General features: G+C 50.0%; 10 protein-coding genes across 10 annotated transcripts; 6 read left to right on the forward strand and 4 right to left on the reverse strand.

Annotated features, from left to right (window-relative positions):
* Positions 1-3838: 3838 nt before the first annotated feature.
* HO133_000117 (uncharacterized protein) lies at positions 3839-4759 on the forward strand (the record flags this gene model as incomplete). The annotated part of the gene is made up of 1 exon (XM_037291057.1): positions 3839-4759. The coding sequence occupies one exon, from the start codon at positions 3839-3841 to the stop codon at positions 4757-4759; it is 921 nt and encodes a 306-aa protein (XP_037152492.1).
* A 2689-nt stretch (positions 4760-7448) lies between these two features.
* On the reverse strand, positions 7449-9415 carry HO133_000118 (uncharacterized protein; the record flags this gene model as incomplete). Its single annotated transcript, XM_037291058.1, has 3 exons — positions 7449-7506; positions 7663-8722; positions 8776-9415. 3 exons carry the CDS (start codon positions 9413-9415, stop codon positions 7449-7451), a joined length of 1758 nt encoding a protein of 585 aa, XP_037152493.1.
* A 446-nt stretch (positions 9416-9861) lies between these two features.
* HO133_000119 (uncharacterized protein) lies at positions 9862-10797 on the forward strand (the record flags this gene model as incomplete). Its single annotated transcript, XM_037291059.1, has 2 exons — positions 9862-9909; positions 9982-10797. 2 exons carry the CDS (start codon positions 9862-9864, stop codon positions 10795-10797), a joined length of 864 nt encoding a protein of 287 aa, XP_037152494.1.
* A 262-nt stretch (positions 10798-11059) lies between these two features.
* Positions 11060-12323, reverse strand: HO133_000120 (uncharacterized protein; the record flags this gene model as incomplete). Its single annotated transcript, XM_037291060.1, has 3 exons — positions 11060-11694; positions 11750-12252; positions 12313-12323. 3 exons carry the CDS (start codon positions 12321-12323, stop codon positions 11060-11062), a joined length of 1149 nt encoding a protein of 382 aa, XP_037152495.1.
* Positions 12324-12646: 323 nt separating this feature from the next.
* On the reverse strand, positions 12647-14040 carry HO133_000121 (uncharacterized protein; the record flags this gene model as incomplete). The annotated part of the gene is made up of 3 exons (XM_037291061.1): positions 12647-13600; positions 13654-13702; positions 14027-14040. The coding sequence occupies 3 exons, from the start codon at positions 14038-14040 to the stop codon at positions 12647-12649; spliced, it is 1017 nt and encodes a 338-aa protein (XP_037152496.1).
* Positions 14041-14393: 353 nt separating this feature from the next.
* Positions 14394-15712, forward strand: HO133_000122 (uncharacterized protein; the record flags this gene model as incomplete). Its single annotated transcript, XM_037291062.1, has 2 exons — positions 14394-14433; positions 14499-15712. 2 exons carry the CDS (start codon positions 14394-14396, stop codon positions 15710-15712), a joined length of 1254 nt encoding a protein of 417 aa, XP_037152497.1.
* A 1548-nt stretch (positions 15713-17260) lies between these two features.
* Positions 17261-20007, forward strand: HO133_000123 (uncharacterized protein; the record flags this gene model as incomplete). Its single annotated transcript, XM_037291063.1, has 5 exons — positions 17261-17407; positions 17465-18860; positions 18939-19201; positions 19257-19575; positions 19643-20007. 5 exons carry the CDS (start codon positions 17261-17263, stop codon positions 20005-20007), a joined length of 2490 nt encoding a protein of 829 aa, XP_037152498.1.
* Positions 20008-20357: 350 nt separating this feature from the next.
* On the reverse strand, positions 20358-20666 carry HO133_000124 (uncharacterized protein; the record flags this gene model as incomplete). Its single annotated transcript, XM_037291064.1, is given in 3 exon segments — positions 20358-20477; positions 20507-20531; positions 20551-20666. 3 exon segments carry the CDS (start codon positions 20664-20666, stop codon positions 20358-20360), a joined length of 261 nt encoding a protein of 86 aa, XP_037152499.1.
* A 656-nt stretch (positions 20667-21322) lies between these two features.
* HO133_000125 (uncharacterized protein) lies at positions 21323-22612 on the forward strand (the record flags this gene model as incomplete). The annotated part of the gene is made up of 1 exon (XM_037291065.1): positions 21323-22612. One exon carries the CDS (start codon positions 21323-21325, stop codon positions 22610-22612), a length of 1290 nt encoding a protein of 429 aa, XP_037152500.1.
* A 110-nt stretch (positions 22613-22722) lies between these two features.
* Positions 22723-24871, forward strand: HO133_000126 (uncharacterized protein; the record flags this gene model as incomplete). Its single annotated transcript, XM_037291066.1, has 3 exons — positions 22723-24226; positions 24286-24674; positions 24725-24871. 3 exons carry the CDS (start codon positions 22723-22725, stop codon positions 24869-24871), a joined length of 2040 nt encoding a protein of 679 aa, XP_037152501.1.
* Positions 24872-25947: the final 1076 nt, after the last annotated feature.

Below are 25947 nucleotides of genomic sequence, written 5' to 3' on the forward strand. Positions count from 1 at the left end.
TTGCGGCATGATGCTTGAAACACAAAATGATTTCGGAGAAGTAGTCACCCCATCACATAGCGTTTGTCGAGCCTCAGGGGCACAGATGATGCTATTTCGGCATTCAACCGTGAACCGTACCAAAATTTTAATCCATGCCTTGCAGTTGAATACGCTCTCACCTTTACTAGTAGAATATGGAATCGATCGCCATTGAAGAATGCAGCTGGCGTGGTTCAGATGGAGCATTAGACGTTTCATTCAACTGTAGAACCTGACAGGGCAGATGGCTTCAGGCCAATGAAAGACGTCTTAGACCAATAGTATGACACAACGGCACGGAACCCGAAGAGCATACCTGGAGTTGGGTTCGGCGATACCGATTTTTATTCACCAAAGAATGTCCCTTTGAGCCGAATGCGTACGGAGCACACAGATGTGGTGGCGGGGCCAACCAGCATTGAGCGAAGGAGCGAAAAACTCCGCCACCGAAGGAAATGAAAGCGACGTGGCAAGCGAATTAGTGAAGAAGCCATAATCAGCTTTGGTGGTGGATGGGTGATTTTGATCACATTGGAAGAAAACAAAAACAAAAACAAAAAGAAAACAAAAAGGCCCAGAGTCGGTATCGAACCAAGGAGCAAAAGGAAAATCACCCAGACTACAGGAGCTCCAGCTTTATTTATTAAAGACTGTGCATATTCATCTGGGTGCAAACCCTCGAACCGACGTTAGTGGCAATGCTGTACTAGGCCAAAGCTGGACGAGTAAGGCCTCATCAGTTTTAACTTGGGTGTTCCAGTGTAAACCACTAGGCCATACTGCTCGATGGAAATTATTCGGCTACAAAATAATATATCCTTGATTAAATTTCATTTGGCCTGAAATTCCTACGACATGCCTCTGAAGCATCGTCTCCTTTTTTTTAAGCTGACTATACTCTCTACCTTGCGATCGAAGTAAGTTTTCTACTACTTGTCTACGCGCTATGCAGATATACATAGGGTCCATGTCTCGGTTCTAAATGTGAGCGTTCAGGCCATCTTTTTGGGTCACTTTGCTAACACTCTCGCCACCAGAATGTCTTAGACAGGGACGTCAGCCAGACATTTCGCACGACCCTTTGAAAGCCTCGAGCGTTCTTACAAAGCAACCAGCGCAAGCGGTGCAACCTTGGACAGAGAGCACTTTGTCATTAGCGCTGTCGTTCGACTTCGTCTTAGCCCGTCACTCGAAGATCTCGAACAAGCACTACGACATGCTTGAAAGACGTTGCGGTACTGACTTCTCTCACATTGCGGCCTATTGTCAGGGGACACCTACAACTACCAAGTCCTTACCCTTTCTACCATCGACTCCTAGCTCTCCGAGACGTTCACCACTGAGCAAGTTACATCCTCCACATTCAGCTTGTGCAAGGCATCAGCTCCAATTGAGCGAGCGAAGATGCATCATCTCCCCTATACCTCAGAGTCCTTTTCCGCTCGTTTCATTGACGCGTCGATGGCATCGGATCTCTACATCTACTCAACCACTTCCTCAAAACACTCGCCCATCCACGGCCCACCCAATTCGGAGACGAGGCTCAAAATCTCTTCATCGGCCTGGACGGAGCCGTCAAGGTTCCCTTGGAGGTGACGCTTGAAATGGAGCAGTCTGCTACGGACCTTGTCCTGCAACTCGTCAATAACGTATCGTCAATGGGGCTGCCCACCAGCACGAACCCAAACTCCTGGTGGCAGTGCGCGCTGCGAGATAACGTTCAATCGGCCACTGACATCTTCCATCCTCGCCCGATGCAAGGCTTCTGGCGTCAGATCCACAGCGGCCACGCACGCTGCTGTTGTTAACACGAATTCGCGGAATGCAGATCCCGGAAACCCTGCGGATAGATACACAGCGTTCTCGAACTTTGACCCGCGCAAATACTGCCCGCCTCCGTATAACAGTGCCAAGAAGGCTGTATCGAACTTCCATACCAAAGTTCCAGTGGTCATCAACCTTTCCTGCTCCAAAGAGAATGCTGCACAACTCTAAAAGCTATACAGCTGGCGCTTAAATGCGTCAGGTCAGGAGGAGACTTCTTTTGGTTCCTAGCCTGCTACGTAGACAAGGTGTACACGCTGTTCACACGACCACCGCGGCCAGTGTCATTGCCGCAGTATGAGCCCAGCCCGAGCAGTCTGGGTGTCATTGATGACGTTATCGCTCACAACCATGGAGAGACTGTTCGGATTAACGATTTCTGGCTGGGCGTGGAGATTACGAGTCACCGATTGATGGCATACGTATAGACTCATCAGGGAAAGTTGCAGCGGAGCGCACGTTACAATAAATGCTTCTGTGCTCGCGACTTCGTTGAGTTCTTTTAAGGGATTTCCTTTGGCATCGCCAGGAGTCACAAAGTATACATGCAGAATCTCTTCGAATAACCGCCACTCCCCGACATCTCATTTGACAACTTCTCCCGTGTGGCCAGCGTCAACTCATCTGCCGGTGAGATTGCCCTCTGACTCGTCGTCGGCGGTACGATCCTTGTGACATCTTACCGTCAATTCTGTCTCGAAGACGTTATCTTCGGGCCTGACTCCAAGGCCGACCGTCGTATACAGCTCTTAGTGGTAGTCCCTGCTTCAAACCCTTTGATGCCGGCTCCAGGTACTGCTTAGGGCGTTTCATTGCAAAGCGAGAGGTCATAGGGTTCGTGGCATTGACGGCGCATCGGTACAACTTATTTCCACGGCATCAAGATGCCCGAGGATGGTTGGGTCCCAGCGTGGGTATCGGTACAAGTTATCCCTACGACATCAAAATTAGGGGTTCCCGAGGATGGTCGGGTCCAGGCGTGCCAGCCTACGCTGGGAATCGTAGATAGGGATCTTACTGTCTCGCCGAGGATATGGGAAAAGCGCGAGACAGCAGTCTGAAAGAACTTGCTATCGTAGGCTCCCGTACCTGTATGGCAGAGAACCGTGGTAAGACCTCAGGATTTGTGCGTGTGGTGATTTGGTAGACGATTGGGGTTTGTCTGAGGACTGAGGACTAATAGCGAATCAAGAAATCAAGATATGGGTTGCAATCTCATTAAACATCGATTCGAATATATGACATACGTGTCTAACAAACAGCTCTGAGATCGCTCTCTTTCAGGACCAAGCATAAACAGTCTCATCAATCTCTGTTGATGTTCAGGATCACGTGATATGTCAAGCTTTGGCGTCTTGGCGCCTCATGAGCTTGGCGCGAAACTACTTGGCGCGCCTCATCCTCATCGCGACCACGGAGTCGCTCTCCCCAGCACTCTTGGACTGATACAACTACGTGTACTACCTCGTATTTTCCCTATCTCTTCCGGTATCTTTATCGGGTTATCGCGGCAACAGCTAGCCTGAGCTAACGCGCCAAGATTGTTCCACTTCGTCGCCGCAGGAGATCGTGAGTGAAGCGATCCATCTGACGGACCGTCATCTCAATTAGCGATGCGACCGCCAAGACTTTTGTCTGCTGCAGACATGTCTGCGGACGGTCATTACGGTCACGAATAGGAGGCGTGACAGCTAACCCGATTAGGTAGTGGCTTACACTAGTGTGCTACCTTTCGTCTAATATTTTGAGGCTACTTTTCAGGGTTTTTTTGGAGATTCCAGGGGTTTTGAATTGTTTCTCTACAGGATCTCTGCCCGCAGACCGCCAAGACCTCACTTTGAAGCATTTTCAGCCAATCAAATGGCTTAGTCACGCTCGGAGGAACTTCTATCCGGAGATTACAGAGATTACAGTGCTAACGGCCAAAATGTGGTAATTACTGTCATTACTGTCACGAATACATTCTGACGGTCATCGCGCATCGCTAATCTCAATGCCTCCGCGAATAGGACGCAATGGCGCCGTCGTCAAACCCTCTTTATCCACCAAGAGTCAACAAACTGCCAGACACACTGCAAGCAAGGTCATTGATTTGACGCGCGAGTCCACCGACGAGACGTCTGGAAAGAGTTCTGGAGAAGAGTCGGCAGAAGATGAGGAAATTGACGACGTGCCGGAGCGCCATGGAGAAAGACCTGATAGAAGAAGAGGACACCGAAATTCGAGTGCTGGCATGCAAGGAAGGGTTTTAGGAGCGGTTAAAGCGAAGGAGTCCATACTGGAAGACACCTTCGTAGTGACAATCTTGCACCATAGACCCTGGGGCATGGGAGACGACCATGCCACAGTTGGTGTGTTTCCCACTGAAAAGGAAGGCGAAGACGCGGCTTCCAAGGACTTTCTTCAACGGTGTGAAAGCCAGGCCGATGGGTGGGAATCCGAGTGGCGTCGCCATCCAAGAGATGGCATGCTGCAACTCTGTGGATGCTGTGAAGATGGAGAGGTTGATTCGGAGAGGTATACGGCTTCGATCAAACGAGTCCAACAAAAGCGAGTGGTCACTGTCCAGCCATGCGTTCCAAGCGCCGCTCAATCCAAACCCAGGGTCGTCAAACCTCGTCACGTCTACCTCGTCATAGAAGAGCAGAGGATAAACATTGGAATAGACGATCCACGAGGGTTCTACAATGACCTGGGCGACGCCAAATCTGCCGATATACATGGGATATATGTGGACTTGGACGCCGCGAACGATTCTGCTCGTGAGATCTACAATGGCATTGTTGAGAAGCTTGATGGCGAGGCAGACACTGTTACCGACACCTTGAAGAACGGCATGGCCAGGATTCTGGTGGCAAACCACACAAAGATGATGACATATTCTCTCAGTGTCATAAAGAGATCCCTCAAGTAAGACAGATGGTCTCCAGAAGGCATCCCCGAACCCAGCCGGATATGCTGCGGTGGTGACTGCTCTGGAGCATTCAACTCTCGTTCTCGTTCAACAGCAATGCCTATCTGGCAGAGTATAAAGTCTGCCCAGATGGTCGAAATCTGGATAAGGGCCTCTGAGGGTAGCTAGGCGCATGCTGTTGGCCGTAATCCATCGTGCGGCCTTCAACTACCAGTCTCACAAACAGGAATGCAGCCATAAACTTCCAGATCTTTTCTGTATTCGCACGCGAGCTACGTCATAAATTCTCTATATGCGATCAAGCGCCACCCATTCAAGCGCTTTCCCTGCTCTCAACTCCATCCTCCCCGCCAATGTACTTTCATCCTCTGCAGTGATGCATCAAGCATACACGAATCAGCCATGTTGACTTTTGTCCTGCTGACCCTCCCAAGAGAGATCCGGGATGAAGTCTATAGCCACCTTCTCCAATGCGGTGACCTCGCGATAATGCGGACTTCTCACCAAATCAACCAGGAAGCGACAGATATTCTTTACAGAAAGGCGGTCTACCGAATGTTTTTCAATTGCGACGAACGTCCCCAAAACATTCAGCTCAGTCATGTAGCTGTTGAACATATCCAACATTTGAGCCTTCAATTCCAAATGGCCAATCTCACCAACATTCGTCACGCCAACGAAATCAATACTCTCTGTTCTGACAGACGCATAATGCGAAGAACTTGCTTAGTCACTCTAAATTTTCGTGTACAAACATGTGCAGTACTGTCTCGCATCGATCTCGATGGTTTGAGAAGCTTGTCTGTGTTTCAATGTGTAGTGATACAGGCTGTAGTCAAAGAGGGAGCGGCAGTAACAGAAGATGCACTTCTTGAAAAATGCTGGAGACGCATGACTAGGATGTACGTCTCCTTGAGAGAGCAACTGGAGCCAGCTTTGGGGTTTGCAGACGAGCGCGGAGAATATCACCTCACTCGACGGCTTGTCTTCTACCCACGAACGAGGCCTTCGGCAATACCGACCACGACCCCAGTCACGCACGAGGTCTACCCTTTCTAGGCCATGTGCAATTTGGCAGTGCGGCCATCTGGTCGTGGGTGCCTTCCATTGCATGTTCCTTTGAGAAGATGTTCAAATGTTGGCAGAAAGCAACTTGGGATTACGATCTCGACAGCAACATACAGTCTAGGCTCTACTGCTGCTACTGCCTCGACAAATGTTCCTACTTCGATGGCTGTCAACCTCCGCAGTGGGGTAATATGAATGCTACTATAACATAAACTCCGCCATTCTCAAGCTATATATGAACTTAGCGTATGCTCTGACACCTGCTGGGCGATCCTTCCGCGTCTCTGCCCGGAGTCACACCAGATCACCAAGTTGGGGCGTTCGTATAGCTGGTTGGCTAGGGAGATAGCCAAAACCCCGTTCTGTGCTTCAGACAGAGTCAAGGTCCATGAATGTGAGCCCTTGCAAGCCGCAGCGTGATTGTCTTAACGCCTGTGTAATTCAAGGTCGCATGGTCCTCGAGCCCTTAAAAAAACGGGCGCAACGCCTCACATCCGCCTGCCGAGTGTCATTCCCCTCAGGCCTGCGAAACCACAGAGCGGAATTACCCCACTTCTGCGGCCTTCTTGAAGTCGCACGAGTTTTGTCGTTGATGTCTGAAACCGAAACACCGCCTCGTTGCCGTAAGCGAGGTTGTGAGGAATACCAAGCGCGTATCCGTGCATTCTTAGCCAACCATTCGAATTCAAGCCACGTGAATTGGCATGGCGATGGTCTCCTGACCCTGATGCTCACGTTGAAACGTGCCTTTGAGACATGATGAGCCACGATCAAGCAAAGCTGTTGCCTTGCACTGCTTGTTTTCCGCGTGACTAAGTACAAAAGATTGCTCCCTCACCCTTTGCCTTCCCGTCCAAAAACATTCCCCGAATCTCAAAAGCCCCTCCGAGTGACACAACCCCAAGCGCATCCGTCAAACCGAACCTCTCGCCCATCCCTGAGCCCGGTCTCCTATCCCCGTTACCCGCCCTCGCACCAAACCCTCTCCGCGAAAGCTCCCTCAATGCAAGAATCCCTCTCGGCCGACGAGAAATCAGCAGCTGTCTTTGTGTACGGCATCATCAGCATCTCGGTCGTCTACGTCCTATCCCACCTCTTGTGGACGAATCGGGCCGCGCCTACCGGTAAGCCTCCTCCCATGCTTTCAACATAGTACGAGTACACGACAGAAGACCCGAGGCTCACGATCTTCTAGACAAGGAACGTAAATGAACGCTGCGGCACCTCAGCAAGGGCCTACGACTACGGCTGGCACAGCTCGCAGGGACGTTCGCCGGGGGGTTTGTTTTTGGGTTGAGTCCTCAGCTTCGGCGTTGCGTGGACAATCTGGTGTGGCTGTGAGTCAGAAGAGGCTTTGGGATAGGGCGATTGCACGGGTTGGCGTTTGTTGCGATTTCGGTGGAAGCTATGGCGACTGGGCATGGAAAGGGTAGGGATGGGTTCAGTTCTTTGGGGGTTCGCTGTTTCATCGGCTGGGTGATAGCCTTCTACATGCGGTTGACAAGACCAGGCACGGGTTTCTTGTATGATACAGGTCGGGTACCTCCCCGCTATGCAAGTTATGTACAACGGAAACAAGCCACAATATGAACACATTATCAAGCCGCTCTCCATAAGCAGTTTACGCATCATCGTCCCACTCGTCGTCCGAGATGTCAGAAAGGTCGTCACTGTCCCACCTGTACGTTCAAGAGTCAGCACGATTTCTTTGAGACATACTCCCCGGCTTACGAGACAGTTCGGGGATGACCATGAGCCCGCTGCGTGCAAGACATGTCTTGCGACTCGAAGAACGGCAAGGACAAGCAGGGAGTCGCTCGGCGAATTGCACTTACTCATCCTCCTCATCATCGCGGGCCATCATCAAGAACCGTTGTAGACCCGGATCGCGTCCTCGAGCAGGTCGAATGGCAGGGGGTTGAGGCCTTGGCGGTCCAAATGGTACAGGTGGCGCGAGTGGTGCTAGTGGTACAAATTGTGCAGCGACTGCGGCGACTGGCACAGGAGCAGGGTCGTCATCCTCATCCTCATCATCGTCGACATCAAAAGGTAATCCATCCAGCCCACCACCGAATCCAAGTCCAAATTCCCCGTCATCGCCCCTTTCCAACTCCCACAAGCGCATGTAGCAGCCGCTTTTCACGGTGTTGTAATGTTGGTATGGATTGGCTTTGTCGAGATAAGCCCCGCAGAGATAGCAAAAGTGGGTATCGCATTTGAAGCAGATCATATGATTGCATCCATGCGTCTTCTGGGCTCGGGCATCGCATGTAGGGCACGGTTGTGTATGTAGCTTCATGTAGTCTTCAGATGCTTTTTCCTCGGCTGTCAGTTCAAATTGGGAGCGTGGGAAGCAGGTGAAGTATTCGCCGTGCCAGCTTGCTTTACAGACTTTGCAAAAAGCGAAATTGCAGTCTTCACAGATTGCGAGGCGTTCGGCCGGTGGAGGTAGCTTCTCTGGGGGGGCATTGCGGTCATAGGTCCGAGGCTCCTCGGTCTCGTCTGTGCTCTCGGTTTCTTCCCCTGGATCGGGTTTACTTTTGCTGGTACGAGCTGGTCCTTGACACCATTGGCGAGGGCAGTAGACTGTCCTTTTATCAGATTCGAGGCGTTTCTTCCTCTTCAATTTTATGTAACGTTGGACTGTATCCTGCTCTAATGGAATTTGTAAAAGCTCGCTTGGTTCAAGCGTGCTGTCCTTCGGTCCCTTCTTCGGCTGGATCTGATCGGCTGCCAGGCCTACTCTAGGTTCTTTGCCACAGTCAGGCGCGATACACTTGACGCTTCCGATATCACCTTCAATAATGCAGGTGTTGTAGTAGTCTTGGAGACACGGTACGCAAAAGACGTGCCCGCAGAGTAGAAGGCGGTGACAAACGGTTCCTTTCTTAGCATCTGTGCCCATGTTATCAGCCAATCATCCGCTAAATCCCCTTCACACGGTTTACCTAGACAAATGCCACACTCGAAGGTCTCCCGCTCGAATTTTGCCCGCTTGGCATTCAGGTCGAAATCGAGAAGCGACACTTTGAGATCAGGCGAGACTTCCAGCACTTGGTCATCAGCCTGAGCCATATCGAATCCCCTCTCCGCCGCCTCTCGCAGATGGTCAATGTACGAAAAGACCACCTGGTCCCTGCCCAACTCCTCCCATAGTGAGTGACCCGCTTCTCTGAGCTCTTGCAACTTTTGCTCCGGAAGCCACGAATACTGCGATTCCAGATAGAACACTGGCGGCTTCTCGGCCGGATATCCTTCAGGCAGGGAGAGTCGTAGGTTCAGGGCTGGCAGGTGTGATATCCGGTAAACGTCTTCGTTTGTAGGGGGAGCAACCCCATTTTCTTCAATCTCCAGCTGGGAGATCTCTTCAATAACTGAGTGTGGAGGGGTAAGCGGCCCGACTGGAGGTGCACCATCAGCGGATGGGAACCGTATCGATAAAGGTTCGACAGGTTCAACTTCGATTGAGATGGTTGCAGAAAAAGGATCTGAACCTGGTTCATCTAGCACCAACTCAGGGTATATAGCAGCCAGCGACGCTAATTCGACTGTTCGTTCATCTTCTTCCCCTTCAAGATCATCGGCCATAGTTGGGGTTTTGATTTGGAGACATGAGTCGCTTCTTGTACCCGTGCTGTTGGATGTTCAACACGGCAGACAAGTGAAGCAAGAGTAGAGACGTTGCCGAGTGACGATTCTATAATGTCTGGGCCCTTAAGTCACATTTGTGGCAAAAGTGACTCATTGTCACTCACTAATTTTCCAGAACGCCAAGAAACGGTCGCGGCACAAGCGCGCCGAGGCTAAGCGCTTGTTCAAGGCGCGTTTGCGCCCATCCTGTCCTCGAAGTTGGAAACCAAACAGAGCGTCCATGCAATTATGTTTGCTGCATCCTGGTACAATGCCAAATCATCGGGGGCCGTACGCCCATCTAATGCCACAATCGGGTTATCCAGGTTTGACTATTGTTGACCAGTAATTCGCATCACCTATATATCCCGTCATACCGTATCACCTCCAATCTTGCGGGCAAGATGGAAGCCACACCACTCGCGTCCCTATCATTGACGCACGTACACTACGTGAGTACTCTTCTCTCGCATTCTAATCCCTCCTGCCTGACTTCCACATCCCCACTCACAATCGTCCTATAGAACCCTCACGATCCCATATCTTACCTATGCGCCTGGCTCGCGCTCGCTCCTCAAACCCTCTGCGTCATCTACGTAACCCTGATATGGTCAACGCGCGAAGTGGAGATCCTCCTCATGTTCATGGGACAAATGGGCTGCGAGGCGCTCAATTTCCTGCTCAAGAGGTTGATTAAGGAGGAGAGGCCGAAACGTACGTCCAACGGAGGCACCCTCATTGCGCGCGCATTGCTGCGGCACTCTATAAAGGATTGCGTTGGAGTTAGACCACTTAAGCGTGTGGAAAAAAGACTGACACACCGGTCGGTTATAGAAATGTACGGCAAAGGCTACGGCATGCCCTCCTCGCACGCCCAATTCCTCGCTTATTTCTCCATCTCCCTCTCCCTTTTCCTCCTGATTCGGCATAACCCGCCAACGCCTCCCCAATCATCTCCGTCCAGCCAGCCCTTACCCTACAGCCACCGGCCGCTGAATCTGCTTCAGCGCTCCCTCCTCTCCGTCCTGACCATGGCGCTCGCTGCATCCGTCGCGCTCAGTCGCATTTATCTCAATTATCATACTCCAACGCAAGTCTCTGTAGGATGTGTAGCGGGTGGTGCTTGTGCGATAGCTTGGTTTGGAGCTACGGAGTGGGCGAGGCGGGAAGGGTGGGTAGATGTGGGGTTGGATAGCTGGGCAGGAAGGATGGGGAGGTGGAGAGATTTGGTTGTCGATGAGGATTTGGCTGAGAGTGGGTGGAATGTTTGGGAGGAGAGGAGGAAGAGGCGGAGAGAGCAGAGACGGGTGAACGAGGTGGGAAGGAAGAAGAGGCGATAGTTGGAGTGGCTGCATGACGGTTCCCGAGAGTCAGGGGACCAAGCCAGGAGTGTAGTGTGACGCTTTCACTTATCTGGTCTGGACTAGAGCTGACTTCAAAGCCGTGTGGGAGGTTGTATTCAACGCTCTCTTGAGGACCCAAATGCCCTGACGCGCCGGCCACATACTCTTACCTAGAAGCTTCCAATTGCCCGTTCGTCGTCTCCGTCATGGTTGTTCCTGAAATTATATCGAGCCATTCATGCGCCTATTAATCATCTCCTCATACCACAACTACGTCCCCTTCCTCGTTCGGACGAGAAATCTCGTAGCTCAAGATTGTATGATCGCAATACATCATCAGCAGTCGAAACCTTCTTGGATATTGCGCTCCTATCCTCGGACTGACTTGCGGCAGAGCTGTTTCATGTCCCTGGATGGGACCAACGGCCATACCCATCAACGGCTTCCTTGGTCTCAGCCCCTTGCCTTCTTCAGAGTTGAAAGGGAGGATACACTCGATCTTGTACCCTGATTGCTTTTGAGCCTCCCATCTTGTCATTGTCAAGATGCCCACGCGGCCTACTTGGTTTCCAATTACAACGACACCCAATTCTGGGATTTGCGCGATCATGTTGAGACGTTCCATTTGAGTTAGGTAATTGAAGCCTGGTGGCATCCTTTGATTCAATGCTTGTTGGCAGAGCACTTGGCTGTGGGATGAGTCTGGCGGGCGTCTTTTCAGGTCAGCATCGAAACGGATGTCTCGAAAAAGGTGGATATCTCTTTCATCCGTTTGGAGTAGGTTGAAAGGTAGATCGATGAAGCTCGGGCAGGTCTTAGTGTGTGTGGTGTCCGGAAACCGATCTATGTCTTTCTTGAACCTTGGAGATGGAGTCTTCAAGTCTTCTCCGGCCGCTGCGTAGACGAGTGTTAGCAAGCCAAATGAAATCGTGCTGAAGCTACAAATTACCTTCGGTCGTCTGTTGATCGGTCTGGTCTGCCGCAGGTATCTCTTCCAGGTCCGGAAGATCCGAGTCTTCATCTTCCAACATGGAATTTCCATCCGAGAGTAATTGCTCAACTTCTGCAGCTTCTAGTGTATGAACCAACAGACTGGGAGAAATTGCCCCGAATGTCGTAACATTGGCCTCTTCACCCTCATCAAGAGCATCTTCGTCGAAAGCGTCATCGATGTTATCAGTTTCGTCCATCTCCTCGTCCGCTTCATCTCCAGCTTCATCTTCACTCTCAAGATCTTGGTCTGCAATTGTGACCGCTGCACCTTGCACTGCGGTTTGGATGGCAGGAGGTACCGTTCCAACAGGTAGCATTCCCGGCACCGAGCCCAAAGCTGAGAATCCAGGATGCCATTGTGAGTTATTACGAACCACTTCTCCCGCTTCTGAATTGTCTATCAGGGTATTGCTTTCATCCACGCGGCAGGCACAGCCGAATGTATTGACAGGACCTTCGCTAATAAAGATTTTGGAGTCAGCATGCCCTTTACAGCCTTGGATTCAATTCTTTAAACACCGAGAAGCCATAATGTGGGAAAGGAACCTTATAACTAGAGAGGAATGAGTCATGGTACAAGCGCGGTCAGCCAAACCGGAGAGAAGTCCATCCAATCACAGGATGGGATGGAAGGCACGTCTGTAGAACTCCATGTCATCACATACATTCAAGTCATATATTAAGAAATGGTGAAGTGAGGGGCCAGAAGCCCATAGAATGACCTCGGATTTACTCCAAATACAAGTGTAGAGAGGTAGAAAGGGGTGAGGAAGTCGAACGACAAGGACCACGTCCGAAGTGGAACAAGAAGGGGGGGTGGTGTGAAACCCTTCCTCCACCCTCAAACTACGTCTCACAACTCCCGAACAACGTACCTAAGTCTCGAAGTTCGAGGATCCAAGCAAGCAACAGTCCAACCTCGAGCATCTGATTCTCTGAAATGAGTAAAAGTGCGACTAGCGAGAATTTTGTTTGGCTTACGAGGACCAGCACTTCCAAGAGTCTCAAGGATCCGGATACCACCCCAGATATCCCATACGATTGTACATCCGTCGATGTCTGTGCTCGCCAAGTAGCTCCCCTCAGGGTCTAGACTATTATCACAGAATGCGATATTAGGTATGTTTGTCACATGGCCTCGAAGAGTGACCTTTCTACCTAGAGACCGATCTCTCGAGGCGATTGAGTTTCTTGTCTCACAAGCCGTGTACCTTTCCATCGTTTTTGGAGGTGGACGCGTCAAACAAGAAGCCTGACTCCTGTCCGGGCTGAGAGAAGGCGCAAAGACGATAATCTCCCTCGTATTTGAACTCACTGCCAGGAGCCTAGTGCCTTTGTGCGTTGCAAGGCCCCAAGCACTGGCACCAACATTCTCATGGAACCATGCGGCCAGAACGCGAAAGCCTGGAGTCCTGTGGGGATCAGCGACAGGAAGAATGAGATTTGCCCAGCCGCTTTCTCTGTAGCGTTTGAGTTTTTGAATCTCATAGGGATCGGGTCCAATGAGAGTTTCGGCCCCTTCGTCGATTGCAAGAGATATAGAGCGCAAATTGTAAGAGATAACATCGCCGTCGTCGCAGGCGACCACAACCACTTCCTCATCACCTATCTCACCAACGATCAGGTGGTTAACAGCATGTGGTCTACTTGGGTCCAAATACCCTCTGAGACCTGGCCGACTTCTGGGAAGGTCGATGACCAATTCTGGCTTAGGGGTAATGGTTTGTTCGGGGAAGCTGGGCTTATAGACGTAGACTTTGTCGATGTAGGCAACAAATAGAAGGTTCCGGTACTGAGACAAAGCGGTCTGATCGTGAAAATAAGCTCCAGGTATGTAAACAATGGGGTTACTCAGCATACCAGGTTGTTGCGGAACATGGCAATTGGTGGGGCCTCGACATCTTCTTTGCTACTACCCGTTAGTCTCTTATACATAGGCGCGGAAAATATTGCATGCAGACAGTTGTATATATCATTCTAGTACACATTTTGCAAAGTCAAAACTCGATGAGAGCGCGTTAGACATCTTAAAGCTGGAAAGAAAGTCATTGACTATGGAACAGACTCGAAGGTTTAATACACTAGGACGCGGATGGCGAGGTGGGCATATGCTCAAACTCGGACGGCTGAGACGAGCTCCAAAAGTCATTGAAAGAAGGTCCAAGACATACTCAGGATACTAAAAGACTGTCGTTAGCACCAGTGAACAATCGAGTACAAGATTTATACTAACCCTGACCTTGCCATCTTGATGTGAGCAAGGTAATACTCTCAACGGAAGCGATTTCTTCTCGGAGGCCATCTCGGCATGCCTCGACCTCCGTTAGTATATAAAGCCATGAAATTGTTGATGTTCAGGTGTCGTTGCCATCAATTAATGAGGCTTGCTGGAAGACAGCCCCACAGCGAAAGGAATCTCAGCATTTCACCTTGATTACCCGGCGCAAGACCTCGTCACTGCCGAGGCCGCCCTCAAAACCCCCCATTGGCGCCATCGTATTTTCATTGTCATATCAACGATATTTCCTGTGAGACCCACCTTAGCTGTCATTGTCCTGGCTTGCCTCAGATCCATCCTCACTAAGAATCCCACCGCCACTATGACGGTTAATTCTGAACAGCGCAACATTGTCATCATTGGTTCGCCACCCTCAACATTACCGTCATCAAATCGCATTGGTACTGATACTGGCATCCATATGCAGGCGGTGGGATCATTGGATGCACATCGGCTTACTTCCTGACCCGCCATCCATCCTATGATCCATCGAAACACAAGATTACACTCCTCGAAGCATCCAAGATCGCAGGAGGCGCATCCGGCAAGGCCGGCGGGCTACTGGCACTCTGGGCATACCCGAGCAGTCTTGTCCCTCTGAGCTACAGGCTACACGAAGAGTTGGCAGCATCTCACAGCGGGGCAGAAAGATGGGGATATAGAAAGATGCACTCCGGGTCGCTTACTGCGAAGGGGCGGACAATTGGACAGCAGTCTGCCGCGAATGGAAACCATGCCAGTGGCGACTCAGTGTCATTGCAAAAACTCAAGGACAAAGTATCCCGGACATTGGCAGCGGCTGGCATACCTAAGGATTTGGGTTGGGTGGCGGCAGACAGCGCGAGGAGCTACTACGAGATGGGAACACCGGACAATACAGCTCAGGTCCATCCGTATCAGTTTACAACAGCTATGGCTCAACTGGCCGAGGACGCAGGTGCCGAGTTCATTCTCGGCTCTGTGACAAGTATTGACAGAACTGGTGGCGCCGTTAAGTCCGTGACCTATAACGACAAAGCAACTTCAGAACCACACACCATAGCAGCTACAGATGTTATCATTTGTGCCGGTCCTTGGACGAGGAGTATCTATCCACCAGCTCCCATATCAGCCTTGCGAGCCCACAGCGTAACGATCCGACCATCGAAACCCATTTCCGCATATGCGCTGTTCACAGAAATCAGCCTGCCACCTAATTTTGGACGGACCGACACATTCCAGAAATCGAACCGGGCGCACTCGAAACAAGTGACCCCAGAGATCTATGCCCGCCCCAACAATGAAGCATACGCCTGTGGGGAGGGAGACACCATGGTTCCCTTACCCAAGACGACCCAGGACGTGGTGACCGATGACTCGCGCTGCCAAGACATTATCGACTACGTGTCCTCCATATCAGACGAGCTTCGAGATGGTGAAGTGACGGCCAGACAGGCATGTTACCTACCGAACGTCCAGGCTGCAAGTGGTGGCCCTTTGATTGGCGAGACTGGTGTAAAGGGGCTCCTGATGGCTGCCGGGCATTCCTGCTGGGGCATCCAGAATGGACCAGGGACTGGCAAGTTGATATCGGAGTTTGTGTTTGATGGCAAAGCGAAGAGCGCTAGTATTGGTAGCCTCGACCCAAGGAAGGTCTTGTAAATGCAACATGCAAATGCTGCGGGTGAAGGCCTCCCAATAATTGAATATTCCCCACTATTTGCCAACATATGAGCCAAGCAGGCCCTAACCAGCAAATCCGCTGCGTCAAATTTGAGCCGAAAGGATCTGAGCCCGGAAGTCCTACAAAAGCCCCAATATACCAAATGGACCGCATCTTCTCTTAGTGAAATCTACCACACTACCGCACCCATTTTCTCTTCGTTAAATCTTCTTTATTTCAGATCATACTAGACTCCCGAATCCATGGCATAGAGGTGCATTATGACATGTGGGCGACTCGGATGAATGGTAGCAAAAGGCTATACTGTAATGGGATCAACCTACAGGGTACTAAGTTAGAAGTAAAGGTGAATGTTCACGTGGGAGGAAGATTCATGAGTGTTGAGGCATTGAAGGAATCACGAAAGAACGTGTTATTTGAACAATTTGAGAGCCACACGAAGAAGGACTTGTGGCATGCATCTACAGGTTCATTGGTTATTGCCATGGAGAGGAAATTGGAGAGTCATGGGCCCTGCGTGCCCGCATCTCAGGAGTCTCAGGCTATGGATTTGGGAATGTGAAAACAACATGGAATTGCAGCACGGTAATTGGGCACTGGAGCTACCACATGAATACTGCTGGTCAATATATAGAGTATATACGATTTTTAAATATAAGAGAAGCTATATAAGAATAAATTATATTTATTAGTATTAATTTATACGTAGTAGTATAGAATAGTACTTTATACTAAGAATACTAAGATTAATAATTACTAGCTTTCTAAGCCTTATTCCTTTAAGTATTAAATACTATAATATTTTTAAATCTATATCTTACTATTTATTACGCTTAATTCTAAAGGAAAGTCGTTATAGTATTAGTATATACTATCGAAGAGTATATATATGATAGAAATTGTAACTACTAATTTAGATTTAGGCTTAGTCGTTCAACTCTTATTTCGTTCAAGTATAAAAAGCGCTTCTAGATCTTCAAACGTTGCGACAAATCTTACGAATGAAAGCGATATATTATTGATATAGATGCTCATGAAGGTAGTGACTGGGGAAGCGCCTTACATCCGCATGAAAAAAGCGTTAGACGCTTCAGAATACTTAGTCTGTGGCCGTATGCAAAGGGAGTGTTTTTATAAGGTAAAATATTGTCCAATACAAAAGATCAATCTACTTGTCTCGTGTAGGACCGATAACACACAATGGGATGGGAAGCGCTTTCCTAGGCACAAAATGAATCATAACGATCTCTACACATTGTTCAACATTTGAGGCAGTGTAGTTGTAGAATTCATGCGGCTTTTCGAGCAAAATATCGTAGCCTTGGATCGCGGGAAACTCGTCATCGCCCCGCAACCGCCCCTCCAAAGAACAAGGAAGCATCGTCTTCGACCCACGACTCACTCTCTAGATGCTGAACTAAAGATACGGTCTTTATACCCGATCATCCAAGCCTTGTAACTCCAAGGACCAGCCTTCTTGCCGAGGTTCAAAGCAACCCTCCCCGAATGACTCAAGGCAGGTGACGATGGCGGACCCAGCCGCGAAACTTACCCCCCCTGCCTCTCCTACAGCCTCGTTCTACGACTTGAGCGACGATGAAGAAGGAGAATACAACACGATCATGCATAGCAGCTCTGGTCGCGGCGTGAAGCTATTGTTCTCCAAAAGCAAGGTATGCCCGAACCCGAACACCTACGGAGCGTGCAAAGACTGACAACTGGCGTGCTAGGTCTATGTACATCCAACACCCTCATCCAAAGACAACATCCCCGGCTTCATAGCGCTCATACAGCAGAAAAATCCCACCTCCGACGCGCGACCTAGGACTAGCTCCTCCAGCTCCTCGAAAGCAGACCGTGCTACATCATACCTATTAGCCTGGCTACCAGAATCCTCATTAGGAGATGCCTTGGACTCTTATGTCAAAGTTGAACTTTCTGACGCCTCTTCCCCACCAAAGAACACACCCCTTGTGCCCCAGCCACCTACATCCACATCTCACACCACACCAATAGGCACGTACGCCTTCGCCGTTCCAGTTAGCGAGATCTACTCACTCCTCATAAGACCGCCCAGTCTTGGCTGGTGGTTTGGTAGTGTCGTTATCAACACCCGAGCAGGCAACAGCTTCCCCCCCCTTTTCTTCCACGACGACGAATGCCAGTCGACCATATTACAGAAGAAGAAGCTGGTGAGGGAGAACTTTGATCCATTCAGTGAAGATGGAGGCGCATTCTGGGGAGGCGATGAGGTCTTGCGGTGGCTGAAGAGATATGTGGTCGTTGAGAAATCTGGCGCAGATCCTTCCGTATACCTCATTGAACCAAGTGCGGAGGACAAGCTTGGGTTCAGTGGAAAAACATCGACGCCAAATAGTCCAAAACTGGGCAGCAAGGCTGTCGGTCCTATGAGCATACAGGGACCCATTGCAGCGTCGAGCAGTAATCGGGACGCAGGAATGGATCCAGTCACAAAGGCGCTGAAGCAGGCTAGGTGGAGCTTTCTGGAGAAGATGAGTCAGGTCACAAATTTCACGAGGAGGACTGCGCAGGATATTGTGGAGAATCCTAAGGTGCCACCGCAGGTCAGGCGACTGATGAAGAACCCTGAGGTGCAGACTCTGCAGGATGAGTTTGACAGCGCGAGGGTCTATCTTGCAAGGTGGGCTATGGGGATTGCGGAACAGAGTGAAAGGGAAAGGAGCCAAAGGATCTTTACGGCGCAGGATGTACTCGAGATGGAGGACAGTGATGTGGGAGAGTTCGAGATCCTGGATATGGAGGCCAACAATCTCTCGTTGGCCGAGAAGAGGAAGCCTCTCTCAATGAAAGAATGGAGGAGCTTCTTTGACACGAAAGTTGGTCGGCTGCAAGTCACCGTCGATGAAGTGAAGGAGAGGATCTTCCTTGGCGGTCTTAATCCGAGCGATGGCGTACGGAAAGAAGCATGGCTCTTCTTGCTTGGGGTCTATGACTGGGACAGCACAGCAGATGAGAGGAAAGCGATGATTAACAGCAAAAGAGACGAGTTCGTCAGGCTGAAAGGGGCGTGGTGGGAGCGGATGGTGGACGGCAGCGGCAATGCCGAGGAGACTGAGTGGTGGAAAGAGCAGAAGGGCAGGATAGGTAGATACTCCCTCTTCAATTGGATCGTTTCAAGAGCAACCGGCTGACACATCCCATTGCTGGGGATCTCCCATATAGAGAAAGATGTCCATCGCACGGATCGTCAGATTCCTCTCTTCGAGGGCGAAGACATACCTCATCCTGATCCTGACTCACCATTTGCAGAGGTCGGCACCAACGTTCATCTTGAGCAGATGAAAGATATGCTCCTCACCTATAATGAGTACAATCGTGACCTTGGCTATGTCCAGGGTATGAGCGATCTTCTGGCTCCTATCTACGCCGTTGAGCAAGACGATGCTGTAGCCTTCTGGGGATTCGTTGGTTTCATGGACCGGATGGTATGTCTCATACCCTCCATATCCAGGTTGATGCAGCCAGCTAACGCGTCTCTAGGAGCGCAATTTCCTCCGCGACCAATCCGGCATGCGCACCCAACTCCTCACCCTCGACCACCTCGTTCAACTCATGGACCCAACCCTCTACCTCCACCTCCAATCCGCTGACTCTACCAACTTCTTTTTCTTCTTCCGAATGCTACTCGTCTGGTACAAGCGTGAGTTTGAATGGGCCGACGTTCTCCGGTTATGGGAGTCCTTATGGACGGATTATATGAGTAGTAATTTCCATCTATTTATTGCGTTGGCGATATTGGAGAAGCATCGAGATGTCATCATGGAGCATTTGAAGCATTTTGACGAGGTGCTGAAATACGGTATGTTTCATTCTTCTGGTGTCGGGGTACTAAACATATGGCGGGAACCTAACGAATTGTTTGATAGTCAACGAACTGTCAAACACAATCGACCTATCCTCCACCCTCCTCCGCGCCCAAGCCCTCTTCCGCCGCTTTCAACGCACGGTCGAAGCAGTCGACAAGCGGAATAACTTCCCCACTCCTAGTGTCCGCCAGCGCAAGCCAGCTGATAAGCCATCCCCAGCAAAACCCAGCAACTCTGGCTCCACATCAGCAATTGACGGGCGAAGACAGCCTCGTAGTAGCGCAGGGATCGATGGGGGAGAAGAAGGTAAGGGAAAGACTAGGGAGAAAGTCATCAGTCCGGAATTAAGGCAGTTGCTGAGTAGGAAGGTGGAGGTACTGGATAAAAACGGGGTGAAGGAGCATGGAGGCGGTGTTGGAGCATGACAGCAGGATAGCAATGCGTTTTGGGACTGTCTCCTAGCATGCGTGATGTTCCTCCCGCTGGGCCTTATAACGCAGCGAGAATTATTATGAGATGTAATACATACTCATACCCATTCACCCATGAAGAGAGATGGATGAGGTTTCTAGTCCGGTGCGAGCCAAACGATCCAAACGAGCTACGCGATACTACCTGTCTAGATTCAGTCTACCTTAGTCTGACCTGTATTAATTACCCGCCAGCCTTTATGGATGATCCTTGTTACGTGCCGCAGTACTAATCTCCTGCGACCGACGACCACACTGTGCGATGGCTGTAGAAACGTTAGATCTACGCGTCTGCACCCCATTGTCTACTTCCTTGGCTTCTTTCGCATTTCTTTCCTTGGAGCATCCTCCTCCTCCTCCTCCTCCTCCTCCCGTCTCTTCTTTCTCTCATCCGCGAACCTTTCAATAGCCTTCTCCAGCTTCTCCTTGTTATCTTATCCCCTCGCATTCAAACCATTTTCCCATCGCCGCCTTCTGCCCTAGAACAACTCGTTTTACTTTTTCTGTTGTAGTCTGATGTCCCGGGTCTCATCGTAGCGGGTTCTGTTCGCCGGCTCGGAGAGCAGATCGTATCTGATTTGCGCGAGACAGAAATCTGTTTTCGTTGTGGTCATTGCGACTTTGTTTGGAGTGTTCTCGAGGACTGTTTCTCGTCTTGCACGGTTGAAGCCTATTTGGTGGGGGTCTGGAGGTGACTTTGAGGAGGGTGTAGAAATCGGTGGTGTAATCGTTGAGGTCTTGGGAGGGCGTACTCGTACTGGTATGCAGAGATCTGTTTGAGGCCAAAGTTATAGGAGAAATTGTATTGCGACGTGAGGTTGCCTGTTCGAAGATGGTATCAATTGGAAACTTCAGCCTTATGAGATCAGGTCTTGGCTTCGACTTCTCTTTCTTCCAACTCTACAGACAACGTTCCTGTTAAAAAAAGATCTTCTGAACAGCTCAGACCCTGATGGTTTCCATTCTTTTATCAACCTTAGATTGTGGTGTGCTGATGGTGTTTTCTGGGTGCTTACGCTTGTCCTCCATTGGTGGAAGCCGGCGATCAATATGCAGGTTGCTGTCAGACCGAGGGTCGGGTGGGAAGTGGACGGGAGTGGACGAGGCTGGTGAGGCTCGGACTTCCTGGGATCTCCCACCATCTTCTTCACTTCCATGTTCAAAATTGTTCTCAGCACAAGCAGCCCTCTGACTTCAGAAGAGCCGTTTTTCCGTCCCTTATGAACTCCCTTATGAACTCTGCTGCGATCATACCAGGCTGAGAATAGACATGGATCCACTCAGTATTTCAGCTAGCATCATTGCCTTGCTCCAATTATCCAGCACAATCATCGGGTACCTCAGCGATGTCAAAGGCGGGCCCAAAGAATTACAAAAAATTCGGCTTGAAATATGCAGTGTCCTCCCCATGTTAAGCATTCTTCAAGACCAGGCGGAGCAAGCAAAAGCCGGCGGTCTCTGGTCTTCTACTTTGTTGTCTCTCGACGGGCCGAATGGGCCGATTCAGCAATTCCGAGAAGCGTTAGAACAGTTGAGACTCAGATTAGTCCCTGTTGAGGGTTGGAAAAAGGTCGGCAAGGCCTTCACTTGGCCATTCGAAAAGGACGAAATACAGAGGATTTTAAGCACTGTTGAGCGACGAAAGCTACTCTTCACTCTCGCTCGTCAGAACGATCACATTGCCTTGTCAAAGGCCATCAAGGGCGATGTGAGGGACGTACACGAAAGGGTCAACGAGATCGGAGAAGGAGTGGCTCAATCGCAACTTAGCGAAAAGCACCACAAGATTCGCCTGTGGTTGTCCGGACTCGATCCATCGTCGAATTACAATAGGGCGCTTAGAAAGCGTCTTCAGGGGACAGGTAGCTGGCTTATCAAAAATGATGTCTTTCGTGGCTGGAAGCAAGATCCAGGCCCGGGCTCAATCATCTGGCTCTACGGCATTCCTGGATGCGGGAAAACAATTCTCTCCTCGACAATACTGGAACATGTCCTTGACAGCTACCCCCCGACATCCAATACCGCTGTGCTATATTTCTTTTTTGACTTCAACGATGTCAACAAGCAACAGCATGAGGCCATGATACGCTCCTTACTCAGTCAACTATCCATGCACTGCGTTAGTGTACCACCAGTATTGGACACACTGTATTCTTCATGTATGAATGGTGGACGAAGACCGACCTTCGAGGCACTCCTAGAAACATTCCATCAAATGGCAATCATCTTTACAACCACCTTCATTATTCTTGACGCTCTTGATGAATGTGAAGAAAGGCCGGAACTCATGGCGGACATCGAGCAATTGGTTGGCTGGAAAGACACAAACTTGCGAATTCTAGCAACAAGCCGGAGAGAAAAGGATATAGAGGACTCAATCTTGCCTCTAACAAAGGATGAAAGTAGAATATGTATGCAGAGCGCACTTGTCAATGCCGACATTCGCGCATACGTACATGACCAACTTCGAACAAATACGAAATTGCAAAGATGGCAAAAGGAGCCGAAAGTGCAAACGGAAATCGAGGACACGTTAATGAAGAAAGTTGATGGAATGTAAGCGGAAATAATATCTCTCAAATCTGCACCCGAGGATCATCCGCTGATGTCGAAAGGTTCCGCTGGGTAGCATGCCAGATTGATTCATTGGGGAGCTGTCTCACCATTCCCATGCTTCGCAAGGCTTTAGCAACTTTGCCAAGGACGTTGAACGATACCTACGCTCGTATTCTTTGCAACATCGATGAAGACTATCAGCAATACGCCTTGCATATTCTGCAGTGGTTGGCTTTCTCTGCGCGGCCAATGCATCTCAAAGAAATTTGCGAAGTTGTTGCCATTGACGTCAACGAAAACCCCCAATTTGATCCCCAAAGGCGGCTTCGGGATCCACAAGACGTAGTAGAAATATGCTCTAGTTTAATCACAGTGACACATAGGTCATCAGGCAGTACCGAACTTGACCAGAAATCCCCGGAATACTACGGTTGCTTTATTATACTAGCCCACTTCTCTGTCAAAGAGTATCTAACCTCAGACATCATTCGTCAAGGACAGGCTGTCCAATACAGTCTTCAGGAGATAGACTGCCATGTGTCTTTAGCCAAAGACTGCCTTGCATACCTCCTTCATTTCGATGAAGTAAGCGCTCTACCATCTGGAGTCTTCATAGAGTATCCGCTTGCTCTATATGTAGCGAAAAATTGGACCAAACATGCTCGAGTGGCCGAGAAAAGAGATCACACACTTTGTCAAGACTTTTTCCTAACAAAGGGAGAAGCTTTCAACAACTGGATCCGACTAAAATTATTCCATTTGACGACGCCGGCAGAAATGCTTCCTTCTCGGCTGAATTACGCAGCGTCAGCTGGACTATGCGAGTCAGTGAGACTGCACCTTGATAAGGGAGCTGATATCAACGCTAAAGGCGGGCCGTACGACTATACCTTAAGGGGGGCCTCGCGGGGAGAATGTCCTGAGATGGTACGATTCCTCCTAGAGAAAGACGTTCACGTGACCATCCCATATTCCTGGCACGGTAATGCCCTACAGATAGCCTCGTCTCGTGGCCATATAGAGATGGTGCAAATGCTCCTCGAAAAAGGAGCTGACGCTAACGCTCAAGGTGGAAAGGATGGAAGTGCTTTGTTTGAAGCCTCATATTCGGGCCATGTTGAGATAGTGCAAATGCTCCTTAAGGAGGGGGCTGACGTCAATGCACGAGGCGAAATTCGGTTTCTCTCTGGTACTGCACTGGAAGCGGCAGTTGAGACCCACAACGAAGAGGTAGCGCGGCTTCTCATTGAGAACGGAGCAGATGTCAATAGGGTGGACGGTCCAGGCAGGGATCCACTTGAACTTGCTCCTTATAAAGGGTTCCACAGATTAGTGGAGCTTATACTTGACAAGGATGTCGTTGTTGAAGTCCAGAGTGAGAGATATAGCCGAGCACTGGCAGAGGCTTCGAGAGGACGCCAACAAGAAATGGTCCAGATACTGCTCGACAACGGTACCATCATCAACGCTCAAGCGATGGAAGCCGCGCTATATGAAGAAAGCGCAAATAGCCTGCAGATGCTACTTGATCCCGGAAGTGATAGGATTGACAGGGTAGAGCTTGCTGCCATCATGCATCTGCTCAAAATGACGTCGCAAAACTTGAATTGCTCCTCAAGTTTAAGTCAAATCTGACTGTGAGTGATAAGCAAGGGCGAACTTGCCTTCATCACGCAGCCACTGGAAAGAAAGGCAATTCAAGTGCAGTCCCCTGGCTTCTGAAAGAAGGTCATGATCCAAATCTTCCAGATCGAGATGGTTGGACACCTCTGCATTGGGCCGCCAAAACCGGAAATGCGGAGACAATTGCGATTTTGGAACACGCCGGTGCTAAATTCAGTATTGAATTCATTATGGGCTGGACACCCGATGATGTGGCTGTGTTCCATGACCACAAGATATCTTGGAAGACCAAGACTGCTTTGGGTTGCGGTGTCCAAACATCAGAACCCACACAAGAAGAAGACAAAAGTACCGCAAGCCTCAAAGCAGACGCAAGAGATGTGGGGAGGCAGGCTTTTCCTAACATATCTCAAATACTTGAACGTTGTTGTGGCTGCAACTTGGTGAGTTGATCTTTAGGTGCGCTGATGACCATTTGTACTGATAATGACAGAAATACTGTGGACTAAAGCACAAATGCATGACCTGCCGAGATTCTGGAGAGCTCTTCAACTACTGCTTCAAGTGCAAGCAGTCATCAAAAGATACCCATCCCGGTCATATTTTCATCGAATCTCCTGCTATTGAACTTATGGCGTAGGTCTAGAGTAGCACAGATGCTTGAGATATCGGGGCGCTTGTTCTTCATAGTTACGCATCTGCTAGCAACATTTCTGCACCTGTTTAGTTCTCCCGCCAGATGTATACTCCCAGTCACTCTTGAGGCTAGATCCTTGAACTCACAACGCCAAACATGCAGCCATATCCATCCACCGTCCGCCTTCTCGTCAACTCTGATAATGAGACTGCGACCCTACCCCCTCCCCTCCCCCCCAACTTCTCCCTAACGTCATCATCCCCCCCCCCTCTCTCCCTTCACAACCATCCACACACTCCCCAACCGCCTCAGCAGCCACATTCGCGACATCCAACAGATCAAAAGTCTCCACGCTCTTCGCATGAGTGAGCTGGAACTCCACATCGCACGTTCCATTGCCCCAGTGCTCGATTCCAGACCGCCAGCAAACTGACCGCCTATCACAACTAAACCTTTCGCGCAAAGTGTAGGATCCTACGATGTCAAAAGGAATATCCGAACAATCTCATTACAACATCGTATCTCCCATTCAAGATCGTAAAAAGGGAGGGGGTTTTGAAGCAGAAATCTGTAAGTTTGTCCTCGCTTCCATCGCTTTTAGCGTGTGCAGAAAACGTTGGAATACTTGGCACTGAGAAAATCACACACACACCACCAAAAGTAGTACTGAATAGATGAATCTTCTCCCATATCGCATTCTACCACCTTCCTCATCATATTTGAAGCTCCTGTATATCTCGCTTAGCCGATCCTTGGTGTTTTGCCTTAGTGTTTCGAAATGCCTCCCAATCGACGCAGTCAGGGGTCCCCCCCCCAACTACCGACCTCCCCTCCGGCCAGACAGTCCAAGAGGCCTAAGAAGGCGTCCTCCCGTGCCCAAGCGATTGCTGAGGATAGCCAGCCGGGCCCTAGTAACAGTCAGCCAAGCGCAGCTCACCCCCCCCTCGTGCCAAAGCCGATCGACGAGTTACACCTCACTGCGGTGTCTTTCCAGCCCATCGTAGTGTTATTGTCATGGATAATGCCAGTATAGACTGTAAGCCTCGTATCGAGGAGGTAATCCGTCAGCATGGTTGCGA

The sequence above is a fragment of the Letharia lupina genome (genome assembly GCF_014066315.1).
Source record: "Letharia lupina isolate WasteWater1 chromosome Unknown contig_10, whole genome shotgun sequence".
Taxonomy (NCBI): domain Eukaryota; kingdom Fungi; phylum Ascomycota; class Lecanoromycetes; order Lecanorales; family Parmeliaceae; genus Letharia; species Letharia lupina.